Source organism: Chamaea fasciata, unplaced genomic scaffold, assembly GCF_029207755.1.
Source record: "Chamaea fasciata isolate MVZ Bird 193981 ecotype frontalis unplaced genomic scaffold, bChaFas1.0.hap1 SCAF_5, whole genome shotgun sequence".
Lineage (NCBI taxonomy): Eukaryota > Metazoa > Chordata > Aves > Passeriformes > Sylviidae > Chamaea > Chamaea fasciata.
Window position 1 is genome coordinate 69,042,427 of NW_027094090.1, and position 13,039 is coordinate 69,055,465.

Genomic DNA, 13,039 nt, shown 5'->3' on the forward strand with positions numbered 1-13,039 from the left:
CTGTGTTGCCTGTGCAGGAAGGTTTACATTTTTTGGCTTCCAAGGCAAAGCTATGGCACACAGAGAGTTAACTGTGCCCTCCTCCCCCTGCCCCCCAGCTTCACCCCCCTTCTCCCCCATCTCATTCATGCCACATTCCACAGTGGCAGGGTCCAACAACAATATAGGAGGGTACCCAAAATGAAGAGGCAGGGCCTTCTATTCTTCTGCCTCTCTTGAATTAATTAACTGGAAATGAGTTTTGTCAATGTTTTGGAAAGGCAGAGGGGTGAAAAGAAACTGCTAGAATTAATCACAGTGAGAAACTACCTCTTCAGCAGTCTGCCAAAGTTCAGAAAACCCATGAGAAGTGCAAAATAAAAGGAAAGTGGGCTGACTTACCCTCCAAAGGAACAAATAAAATTCAAACAAACACCCAAGTCTCCAAAACAGAGACATGCCCCAGTGCAAAGGAATGCGGCATCTGTTGCCACAACAGCTTCAGCTTTGGTTTTAATATACTTGTCATGAAGACTGATAGGTATCAAGGTAGAAAAGACAGTTTACTAATAATTTAAATAGACAAAAGGCACATTGTGTTTAATTCACTAAATATTTAAGTACATCCAACATTCCCTCAATGTTTATATAGAGACACTTAGATCCCATGACTGAAAATTAGTAACTTTGCTTGTTTAGCCCTGACTCAGCACAGATGTTTTACATGCAGCCTGCAAAGGAGCTCATTCTTTGTAGAGTTTTTTAATGATAATTATCTCTAGGTTCAGCAAAGGAAATTATATCAAGTCGATACTGCAAGTATGACATTCTTCTACTGACGAAAAAAGAAGTAATGAAATTCCAACCAACTGACAAGAAGGACCTTTTTACACAAGCTGATTTACCCAGGTACAGAAACACACAGGTGACCTTTTGTTTACAGCAGAGGGAGGCAGAAGTATCATCTGGTAGTTTTTCTGAGAACAAACACAACATTTTCAACAGACTGGCGCTAAAACTGAACAAGGCAATGTATTTTATAAGAGAAATACCCTTTTAAGGATTTAATTACTGCTAATAATTTTTGGTCAGGAGGGCTTTTTCCTGGCTGACCGCAGAATTAACTTGTCATCTCGTTGCTGTATCTCCAGGCCCATCCTCTCGAGGGCAGAGCTGTCTGCCAGACCCTGCTGCTCCATCTGAGCAATCAGCGTCTGGTTCCGCTCGTTGTGCTCAGTCAGGTTCCGGATGGCATAAACAGCCCACTGGCTCACGACTGTGGGGCAGAGTTAAGGACTCATTTAAAGATTGAAACATTGTTTATTTTGATTTATTACTGCATTCACTTCCCCCAGCATCTCCCAGTCCCTTAAACTCAGAAAACTAGTAGAAATCAAGGGTTTGAAAAAGCAAGATGTGTACCAAGCGCTGACAATGAACCTGCAAATACTTGCACGTGAGGCAATGTAATTTTAAAAGAGGTATGCCTTTAAACTTCAGGCAAATTTATCAGGGTTTATATTCAGTCAAAAAAAAAAAACAACCCAAGCAAACAAAAAACCCCAACCAAATGAACTGCAGGAATTAAAAAAGACTTACCAAAATTACAGTCAACTGAAATGTTCCAATGATCTCCCTAGTGAGTTTAAATAAAAAATAAGTCAGTTGTTTATGATCTGAACACTTCAACACTACACTTCCAAGCACTGGCAAACAAAATAAGCTGTACATCATGTGCAGGAAAGATGACTATCGTTTTCACTGCGAAAGTTGAAGAGATGTAGAAAAAGACAACTTATCCACGTTAATATCTAAAAATAGCACAAATAATGTCAGAGACACTTAAACTTCTTTGACTTCTAATATTACCTAAACTCAGTCCTTTATGCCTGGGTGCTTTTACACACTTGCCAGGAGACCAGACACTACGATCACTGGCAGAGAGCTCACGCTGATGTTTAAATGGGCACAAGCTGCAACTCATTCACCTCCCAAGGTGGTCCCTCGAGGCCAGGATTGAGGCACATGTCAGGGATGTACACAAAGGATTTAAATTCCCAGGATTATCAGCCAGGCATCTTCCAAGCGAACTACAGTGTTCATTTTATGAAGTGTCAGAGATGTTGGTCCCAATTCTGCAGCTGAAAAGTTATGATATAATCTTTCCCAAGTTACCCATACAGGAGCCAAGCCTTTCTGAATCATGAGTGGTTTGCCTGCAGGGCACCAATTATTTACTACATGTAGCTTCACATCCAGTAGAAGAATATGCATAATTTACTCATCTCCTTGACGTCTTTTGGGTTGGGGAGCATCTAAGCACAGAGATAAATGTTCTTGTGGGCATTTACCAGGGGGTGACAGGAGGGGAAAACTCAGACAGAGGGGAAACTTCAGACAAAACAACAGAAGAGAGGAACTGGACTTAAACAATCTTACACAACCTCAACAGAGAGAGAAGGGTTGGGATGAAGAGTAGCTTGGACACAAACAGAAGATAACAGCCCTGCCTTGGCATGTGTCAGTAAAACAGCCTTTTAATAGCAGTTTGCATTTATTTTAAAATTCAAGAAGTCCAGAATGGAAAATCAAAAATAATAAAGCATTAACTGCTATCAAGCCTTTTTTATTTCCCGATAGACCTCTTTAAACTTTTTCAGGAAGCATGCTGCACACTGTCTTCATTCAAAAAAATCCCAGTGTGAGGTAATGACAGAGGAGAGAAGCTAAGACCAAAGCAAATTATGCATCACATCAAAGCCTTAACAGGTGAAAACAACAGAGAATATCAATATATTCTCTTCTGTCAGTGCACCACTACTAGAATTAGGTAAAAAGACAAATGCCAAGCTACATTTAACTTACATAAACTTGGTATTTGCAGTGAAGATCACATTTGAGTATACAAAACAATAAGATGCCAAGGTAATAAAATCATATACGCACAGACTCTCAGTCATTAGCACCAATGGTGAGAATAGATTTCAGGCCAGCAAAGCATGCAAGCTGATGAATGCAGATAAACCAAGGCTGACACCCAGCAGGTCTTTTCCAGGTCTGATTTAGAGCATGTCATGAGTGCCAGAAAGTAACATGAAGTTCTCCCAGTGGACAGTAAAAACCATCCTACCACCCTCCCTGGCTCAGCTCCTGGGATGAGAAGCAGACTTCTCTGGTTGCGCTCCTAAAATACAGCTTCTGCATAAAACACGGCACTTGCATAAAAGCATATTTTCTGTAATATTAACAGCAATTTTCAGAGACTGACAGTTCTCAATCACAAAAAGTGCCACACAGACCAAAGATGTACTCTCAAAACCTTTGTGTGTATCAGCCTTGGGAATGATCCTGCTACTACAGTCTTTATGTCCTTCAACACAAACCCGCTGCTAAACCCCACGGCAAATGCTCTTTTCCTATTACCAGATCCATTCATGCTTACATAATATCTAAGACATCCCCATTATCTTATGAACTCTATCACCATTGTGGCATTTATCATTACTGACTACTGTAGCTGAAGCTGCAAAATGGTTTCAATAACATTTTCACTCCTTCAGAAACCCCTTTCTGTGTGTAGGTTTTCCATTGTGACCGCATCCATGAATATTCATGATCCCCTTGTTCACATGCTGGGGAAGGATGAGGCCTTTGGACAGCTGGGAGCAGACCCTGGCAGACTTGAGTGTCTGCAGAGATTAAAGCCAGTCCCCAGCTAATACTCACATTACCCTCTTGCTCCTCTCCAAAGACAGACACACAGAGAGAAAATTAAACATATTCGAGAGTCTCTAATCCTACCTACACTTTAGGCACTTTATTGTATGCTCAGCTTTAGAAAGAGAGCTTCTAAAGTTGCCATAGTTACTACAAATACGAGCGTGAGCCCGTTTGTTGTGGAACTGCACCAAAGAGAAGCAACACAGCAGATCTGATTGCACAGACTCTTCTGGACTTTTCCAACTGGGCACATTACACTCTCAAATTAATATTATAGGCAAGTGAAGATTATGATACTCTGTCACAGGGAAGAGGGCATACAAAGGGAAGAAAACAATTAATTTTATTTTGCAGAAGAGTCATTGCTAGACTATCTGGGCTAAGGGACTGAAAACAAACATTTCTGTGCGTTTATAGCAACACTTTTCCAAAACTCTTCAGTACTGAGTGCTTTGGGATTCTTATGCTATTTTGACATATGCAAATAACAAAACTGAATCAACTTGCCCTGTCTTCTATACTTAAGTAACATCTTCATTTCACAATTTAAAATTTAAAATTGTCCTCTGAGTCATAACTTTGATTGTCAGGGAGAGTGGAACACAAAGAGAAAGGAAGAAAGGTGGAGAAAGCTGTCCCTTAAGGATGACAAATGTTACTATCTAGAAGCCATGAAAATCCACGCCACTAAATCCTGTGCAAGTTCTGCCACTGACTGCGAAGGGAACTTTTCACAATTCTCCCAGTTCTTTTCACTTGGATTCTGCTACAAGAGGTTGCTGGAGTCAATGCAAGAGCACAGTGACTGGTTTGTAAGCTTAATGGGGTGTGAAAATACAACGATGTCCTGCCAGGAGCCGCTAACCAATACTGCTGGAGAGGAGGACATACGGACCCATTTCTCAGGGACAGCGTTCCACCTTCTCATTCTTAGTCCATTAAACATTATTGACAAGCCCACTGTAGCCACCAGGACCCCAATGAATTGTTTTATAAAGCAATCTGGATTCCGTGAATGATGGAGAACAGAAAAAATTATTAATGAGGTTGGAAGCTGATGAGGTACATAAAAGGCACTGCACAAGTAATCTTGGAAATACGTTGTATGTTGCTTGAAAAAGGCAAGTTTTAGAAGTTAATTATTATCATTAACTAATACAGGACACTGAAGGGATGACAAGCAGAATGAAATACATACATCTGTTTTCCTAAGTCCTCTTCATAGTTATTAATACTGAAGGATCTCCAAATATAACATTTTTAGTGGTGAGTTTGATTTATTACTTAGTGTAGAGACTTTTTTCTTTTTTTTTTAAATTAGACTGTTTCCTGCACTACAGTCAGTTTTCCCATAACTAAATTATTACTTAGGAACTTTCTTCCTTACAAGTAATTAGGTCTTGTGTGAAAAAGAGGGGATTCTTTGCCCAATCTCATTACCTCATTTAAATAATTTTTAATTATTTAATTATTTTATTTATTTATTTATTTGTTATTTTTTATTATTTAAAAAGTCACTACATTCTAATCAAATACAGGAAGAGATACAAAACCTCATTAAGAAAGCCAGCTCTCACAGGCTGGAACCCTTGTCAAATGGGCTGTTTTTGTAATCCATTTCTTAAAGCCACCCAATTTTTCTAAGAGGTGTTCTGGATCAGGTCAGTAGGACTGAAAAACAGAGGTATATGAAAATAAAATTTTTGTACTGTAAAATAATTATTTTTCTTTCTGGCCTTCAACAAGTAACTCAATTATTACTAGAACATCTGCAGACTGGAATGAAATACTGAAGCATCAATTAGAACCACTTCCACTTGTAGACCTGACTGGACTGCACTGAAAAAGCATGAACTATTTTTCTTTCCAGTCTTTCAGTTCTTTCAAGCACTTCTGTTTCACAGCACCTCGAAGATAATTCCTCCCACCACTAAAAGAGGTCTCCAGACAGCTACCACAGCTCTGTGTCATAGCTTGGGGCTGTGACGGACCACAGGCAGCAAACAGTCAGGACTCTGGCCCCTCACCATCAGCCAAACTGCTTAGAAAGCTCCGTAAGTTTCTTTCTGTCTGAGGTCTTTAGTAGTTTAATGAAGTTCTAAAAGCTGTAAACGATCAGAGCAATTCCTTACAACTCCTCTTTATTTTTATGTGACTTCTACCTGTGATTAAGACATTACCAAAAAAAATAATAACAGAAAATGTAACGAATTAAATGTTGTATCTTATTTACTTATTTTCAAGAAGCTAATTTATACTTTTAGAATTAATGCCTTAGACTTGTCTATACTTGGCATTGAATTACCAGCACCAGAAAACAGCTGGGATGTTTTCATCCCAGGATAAAAATCAGGAATTCACCCTACACAAACTTAAAATATTTTCCCTAGAAAGTAGGAAAAAAAAAAAAAAAGTCTAGAATATTTCAGTTGCCTGTATTTTCATTTAGTCCACAGCTGTGGACTTAACCTTTGTTCACAGCTTATCACCTATGATTGCAGCCACCACATTCTGGGTTTAAAAGCTAGAAATGAGAAGTATATAAGCTGGGAATGTCCCCTCCTCCCCCCTCTGCTTGACTTTGCTCTTGCAGAGCGGACACAGCACAACCCATCTAGTCTAGAAGCCTCCAAAACACAGAGGCACCACTTGGTGCTGGCAGAGCTATTTATTCCTGATCACACTTTTCAGGGATAAGATTTGTAACACTGGGCAAGTGAAAGCAGATGTTTCTGCTGTGGGTAACTCTCACCTGGTCCAAGGGATCAGTCAGAGGGTTGGACCATCCAGTACCAAACAAGGCTCCATCTCCACCACAGCGTGGCAGCAAAGGTTCACTGGACAGCACGTGTGGCACCAGGAGCTTGCAGCCAGCCCTTCCCCTCCTCACCTGCAGTCCTCTCCAAAGGAAACTGCTTCCACAAAATATTCCGGTAAAGACAGAAAGCTTATCCCCAAAAACCTGAACTGGGGTTTGCTGCTCGAATTCCACCCTGCAGAACATTTGACAGAGATTTTAAACTACATCATCTCAGAACAGACAAATGGGCAAAACCATTTGGTTTAAAGGCACCAAAAGAGCTTCAATATTAGGGCAATATTCTCTGTAACTCACAGCCTACAGACAACAGGAAACATCTACAGCACAAAATAACTGTACGTTAAATACTTTTTCCACTTCTGAAGCCCTCACTATCCTCCCACACCAGCAGTGTTCCTCCTGCAGACAAACACCATCCTTCTGGCTACTTGCATTTATCTCACCCTCTGAGCAGTCTACCCAAGATCTGCAATGATCGATCCATTTCTCAAGTGTGCCTTGTGGGACACGGGCATCTTTAAAATGGGACTTAAACCTTCTGTATAACCAGCACACAGGCACGTTAAACCTCAAATATGACTTTCAGTGACAAGTCATCCATTTAAGAACCCATGGCCAACAAATATTCCTTGAAGGACCAGAATGGGCTATTAAACGTCTTTTGCCCAACATTTCTGCATTATCACAGATGACCTCCTCTTGAAATCAAGCCAGTCAATTCTGTTTCATGCACAGGATGCTTTCATGACTTTTCTCTGAAAAACTTTCAGTGTTGAACTGAAAGATTTCACTGTGTCCCTAAATAAACTGTTCTAGCAGGTAAACATCTCACTCATTACAACCTGGGATTTTATTTCAGGCTTAGATTTGTTTAGAATTGTTTCCAAGCATGGCTTTTCAGCATAGATTAAAAAAAAAAAAAATTCCCAGATCATAATGTGCATTTGGTAAAGTATTTTTTTTGCATGAACTAAAAAAAGAAACTAACGGATATATTCCAAGGTTTGCATAATTTTTGTGTCTTTTCCCTCAACTTATGTTTTTCAGCATCCTTTTTGAAGGACAGGCACCAGAACTAAGTAATAAAATCTGCCAAGATTTTCCATCTGGCTGATTACAGGTACAGCACAGCTTCCTGCCCTTTGGCTGTGAGTAGTTCAGAAAGAGAAAAACAACAGCTCACAATATCCAGTTGCTGTATATCTAACACATACTTACAAATATCTATGTATATGTAATATCTACTGCGCTCCCAGAAGTAGAGTCCAAGCTCTCCAGCCTTTCACATTTTCACACCCTTTCAGTACTGTCCAATACTGACAGCCAGGGCAGATCACGAGGCTCATTTGAGTTCCGAGGCTTCCCCATTTTTCACTACATCCTCACATCAGTGATGTCCAGCTAAATGGCACCCTATGTTCACCAAATGGGGTTTACTACTACAGAAATTTGAAATTTATTGGGACACTTCTCACTGAGAGTCATGGGAATTTTTCTCTCTAGATCCCTGGTATTTCTGGGTTAACAGTTCTGAGCAGTATTATGCATCCAGATTGCTATTAGCCTTTAATGCCTGCCAACTGAACATTTAATCCATATTCTATGTGCAGCCTTTCATGTTCTGTGGGATTTAAAACCCAATGCCAGGACATCTTTGGGTCTAGCACTTCAGAGCTACAAAAGCCATAGGACATGTTTAGCTCTGTCAGGCTATTTTTATTACAATGTCTCTTACGCCAAAACTTACAGAACTTTCACAAAAAATTAAGCCATAAACTCCAGCTTGTTTTCCTTCTTCCCTATACTCAAACTTGTAATACTAGCTTAAAACCAAGAATATGACACATTCATTTTTTGCTGCTTAGGCTGCCAATTTTTTTTAAATTATGACTTACATTTTTAATAGAAACCCATAATTTATGAGCAACTACAAATCATCTGGTTTTAAAACAGAAAGAATCACACTCTTGATCGATCTCAAGCTAGTACTTCACAGTTAGAGTATTTCAGTCCCTTCTTTTACAATAATTCCATGTTAAGAGTTCATTACTAAATCCATTAGCTATCTGTCAGAGGTACCAGAGTTAGCAGGCTGGTATGTTAAAAAGCTTCAACTGCTGTTACCTTACTGTTAAAAATGCCCTACCTTTTCTTCTCAAGTACAGAAAAAAAGTGCAACATTCCATTAAGTTGAAACTCATGTATCAAATTACTATTAAAACCTACCACAAACATTGAGATGTGAAGCAATGAAGCACAGGGGGATGGTAACTGTGTTCACCAACTGATCACCAGGCTGGCTGTAGACCTTTAAAATTTCCTGGGACATGGAAAGAAAAAGGCTCCACCTTTACACAGAAATATCTTCACATGTATATATATATGTATACATATAGAGATAAACACCTTTTCTAAAATGGTTTAAAATGGCAATTACAGGAATCAAATAAAACCTCCAGAAATTTGCCACTACACTTCAAAACTCAATCTAATTCAAGCCTGAGATGTGGTCAAGCTAACTATAATTCACCACTCTAAGACAGATGATGAGCTGAGCTGACACAATTTGGACTGAAGCTCTTTCTCTGTTTAGAAATGCTAGAGATTCATTCATTTACAGAGATCCAACATAAAGGGTTTTATGCCACCTTATCTTTCAGCACAGTACATGTGTATTTTATTGATTCAGGGTCTCTGAGTAACTTATGTGGCATACCTTGCTCCCTGCTGCTTATGGTCATTTCAAATGTCATTTTATGACAAATAATCAAAACACTGAAGGTAAATGGAACTCCAGTTCCATGGTCACAGACACCAAATGATGCCCAGTGTGCATCCAAAAATAACAACCATTAAACAAATGGGTGTTTTGAAAGATGCAACTAAATTGCAACCAACTATTTGTTTAGCAAAACAGCCATTAGCCACAATTCTGTCTACAATTTCAGGGAATGGCTGCATCTCCTTGAGGAAATCTCCACACTCCAAGAGAAAGGAACAAATCCACAAGGCGAGTGGAAAGGACTGCAAATACATCCAGAGTGAGGAAGGAAAGGTTTGGTTTTAGAAACCATTTGCAAATCAAAAGAACAAAGTTTAACCAAAGATCTGAGAAGTGAGAGCAAATAAAGTTCAGGAAGGAGCTGCACAGGAGAACACATTTGCCAGCTGAAGATAAAACTGTTCTAATTACACTGATCAAAAATGGGGCAGGAAAAATGGCAGAATAAAGATATTATTCAAAGCATTGGCCAGATGACATCCAAATATTCTTTGGAGGCACGCACAAGAAAAAATGTCAAGAAGACAGACTGAAATATGATAAGGTGGTTGTAGAAGGCATTCCATTCTCAACAATATTTCTGAACCACTCCTAGCTTTACTTAAAAAAAACCAAAAAATCTTTGGCTCTCAAATTTCTAGTGCTCCGTCTCAGCCCAGAGGGGAATTTTTCAAAAGTAAGTCTACGGAAAAATCAAGGAAACTGTTTGAGCTATAAAAGCAGCGAAATATTATATATATTCTTTTTTTTCTTTTTTTTTTTTTTTTTGGGTGCTCCTGATAACTAAAGATCTGCTTTCTTTCAAGAATTCAAGCCTGTCATGGATTTAAATCCACCAAGAGGATTAGAGAGGAGGACAAACATGACAATATTTGGTTTAGAAATAGAGTTATTAACTTTAATTCCTCCCTTTTACATGCATGAGTTGGTGCCTACAGAGATTACCCCTCACAAGGAATTTGAAATATTAGAATGTAACATTTGAAAGAGCCTTCCTGCATTCTGGATAACTCTGTTAGATTTCTTCCAGCTTTAAGAAGGACCCTGTACATCACATGTTTCTTAATGGTGATAGCTGAGTAGAAATGAGATACTGAAGAATAGATTCATATTCACATCTCTGCAAATCCGTGTTAGTGTTGTATAAACTCTCAAGAAAATTACTAACACCACCACCATCCCCTACCCGCCTCCAAACTCTGAGGTTCAATATTTTCAAACTATTTTAAGTATTTTCATTATCCTGCAGGCGCTATTAAAAAAGAATTTTAGGAATTATACAATCAGCAACCTGAAATATACCATTAGAAATTGCCACTTTGTTAAATGATAAAACACAAAATTGTGATCTGTGGTCATTTCTGGAAGTGAAAAAAAGGTTAAGTGCTTCAATTTCTCTGAGTATTCTTTTCTGTACTGCACATTGCATTCTTTCTGTGGTCTCAAGTATTTTTCATATGAGAAGAATGTTGCATTTGACAGGAGAAATTTTTCCTGGGGAACACTGTGGAAGACAGAATTAGAAACGTAGAACATCTCACAAGAAAACTTCGTATTTTTGTTTTCATTCTAAAATAAACATTTTCTGGCAATAAATACTTGAGAATTGCAATCTTTGTGTCAGAACTTAGATCTACTGAATACGCTCAGTGCGGTATGTTTTTCCCTTGGTTCTCCACCTTTAACTGAGTTTTGCCCCGAAGAGTTTGCAGAATCCAGAAAAGGTAAAGAGTTACGACATGAGTGTTATCCCAACTCTTCGGATGTGCAGCCAATGTTAAGTGAGACTTAAAACAGGATTAGGTTACAGGAGTGCCTCCTGTGCCCTTTCCAGCAGAGAGCAGCACTCAGCTCCTCCCTCTCTGGAGCTTTATAATAATCCCCTAAAGGACACTTTAGGCCACATACTGAAAAATCTGCTTGGAGTGGAATCGAGATCTCTTCAGTCAATCAACGCTGATGGAAGAAAAGACTGGATAGTTTGGCAATGCTTCTTTCGAGAGTGTAAAAAAACACCCTTGATAGATAGTGACAGTAGTAGGCACTGGTAGGCAGGTGACCTTCCCAATTACAACCAGAAGTGGTGTCCGGAAATAGCTGTTTGGCTGAGGCCTCTTGGAATCACTTCAGAAACTAGCCTGCTAAAGCCTCACCCTGATACAACATTGAGGGATTCCCTTCTAAACCCATATGGGCCCCTGGTATCCCTTGGCCACTAACAAAATAGAGCTACGAAGAATTCACAGCAGCTTGCAGAAAAGGGCAGGACTCTGTCTACTGAATAAACTCAAAGAAATAAGCCCCTCTCAGACTGTTCTTGCTCAATGAATAACCACACTTGCACCTGTTCCAGCTTCTCGCCTGACCAGTCCTCTGCACCTTACAATTGCATTCAGACAGAGCTCAGGTTTGTACATATGTCACAGAGCAGGAATCCACCACTCTCTCCACTCTCTTTAAAAACAATTCTCAGCACATAGGAACTCAATCAGTCTGAACTGGAGCATGGCAATACAGCCACTTCTTGGTTTCCAAGTTCCATCTGTGGTGGAATCATAGAATAGAATCACAGACTCGTTTGGGTTGGAAAGGACCTTAAGGCTCATTGAGTACCAAATTAGGTCCAACTCTAGTTCCAAAATCATCTAATTCCATGGGCAGGGACACCTTCCACTATCCCAGGTTGCTCCTGGCCTTGAATACATCCAGGGATGGGGCAGTACTGTGGGTCCTTTACAGTGATCATATAATAATGTGATATTGCATATGCTTATGAAAATACAGGATCAAATAGGTCACATCAAACTGCTTAAGGCACTGTCAGTGCCTGAAATGAGATTTCCAAAAAACAGGCAACCGTTGCTGAAGTGACATTGTGCCGTGTTTTCTTGGCAACACACATGGGATAGCCACACGTGCATGAAAACACTCAGCTCACTCTAAAAAACCAACTCACTCTCCTATTTTTGCTTTCCACTGGCTCCCACTCAGCAGCAAGGCTGTTTTACAGCATGTGGCCTGGTTATGGCTGCAGTCTGTAACTTAGATAAAAATGTCTGTCAGCTCCCCCAAAAGTCCTTGCTGGCATCCTGCAAAAACAAACTGCCATTGTTGTAGACCATAGCAGCTTGATTTCCTCCAGCTTTAGCCAGTTTCATGAACCACAATTATACTTGCTGCTGCCATGAAGTCAAAAGTATTTTCAATCTACCTCTCAGATGACTGAATATAATAGAAGCAGCTTTGGAAGGAGTATCTGAAAATTAACTTACTCTTTCTACATTTTCATCCCTTATTCAAACTAAGGGATCTGTGTATGGATATTCATATCAACCACAGCTTTTCCTTTCACAAATGCTGAAAATTCTTACTCCTACAACACAGCTTGCCAGGTGTTTATATACTCACATATATAACATATATATGTATGTATATATACATATATATATATTTTATATACTCACATATATAACATATATATGTATGTATATATACATATATATATATAAAAACATATATCCTCACAGCAGGATATATTTTCTTCATGCACGACGGATTTCTTGGCTAATAGAAAACTGTGTTAATTAACAGTTTATATAAAATAGATAAGGTCATTCTGATTAAATCCAGACATCCACAAAATCAATTTATTGAGACACTTACTAAAAGAATCTCAAAAGGGTAATACTGGCAAGCAGCCTGAAAAACCAAGAATATTTCATCTTCAAAACTGCAGC

At 39.2% G+C, this 13,039-nt stretch overlaps 1 protein-coding gene across 7 annotated transcripts in view; it reads right to left on the bottom strand.

Moving 5' to 3' along the window:
- Positions 1 to 331: 331 nt before the first annotated feature.
- Positions 332 to 13,039, bottom strand: part of ATXN10 (ataxin 10) — a 111,200-nt gene continuing 98,492 nt past the window's right edge. For 6 of the 7 annotated variants that reach the window (XM_066184326.1, XM_066184331.1, XM_066184327.1 and 3 more), the window contains one exon: positions 333 to 1,255. In XM_066184326.1, coding sequence (XP_066040423.1) covers positions 1,068 to 1,255 — 188 coding nt within the window. In that variant the 3' untranslated portion in view covers positions 333 to 1,067. Of the gene's footprint in view, positions 1,256 to 13,039 lie in introns of all 7 variants that reach the window. The other variant, XM_066184325.1, reaches the window with a different exon arrangement.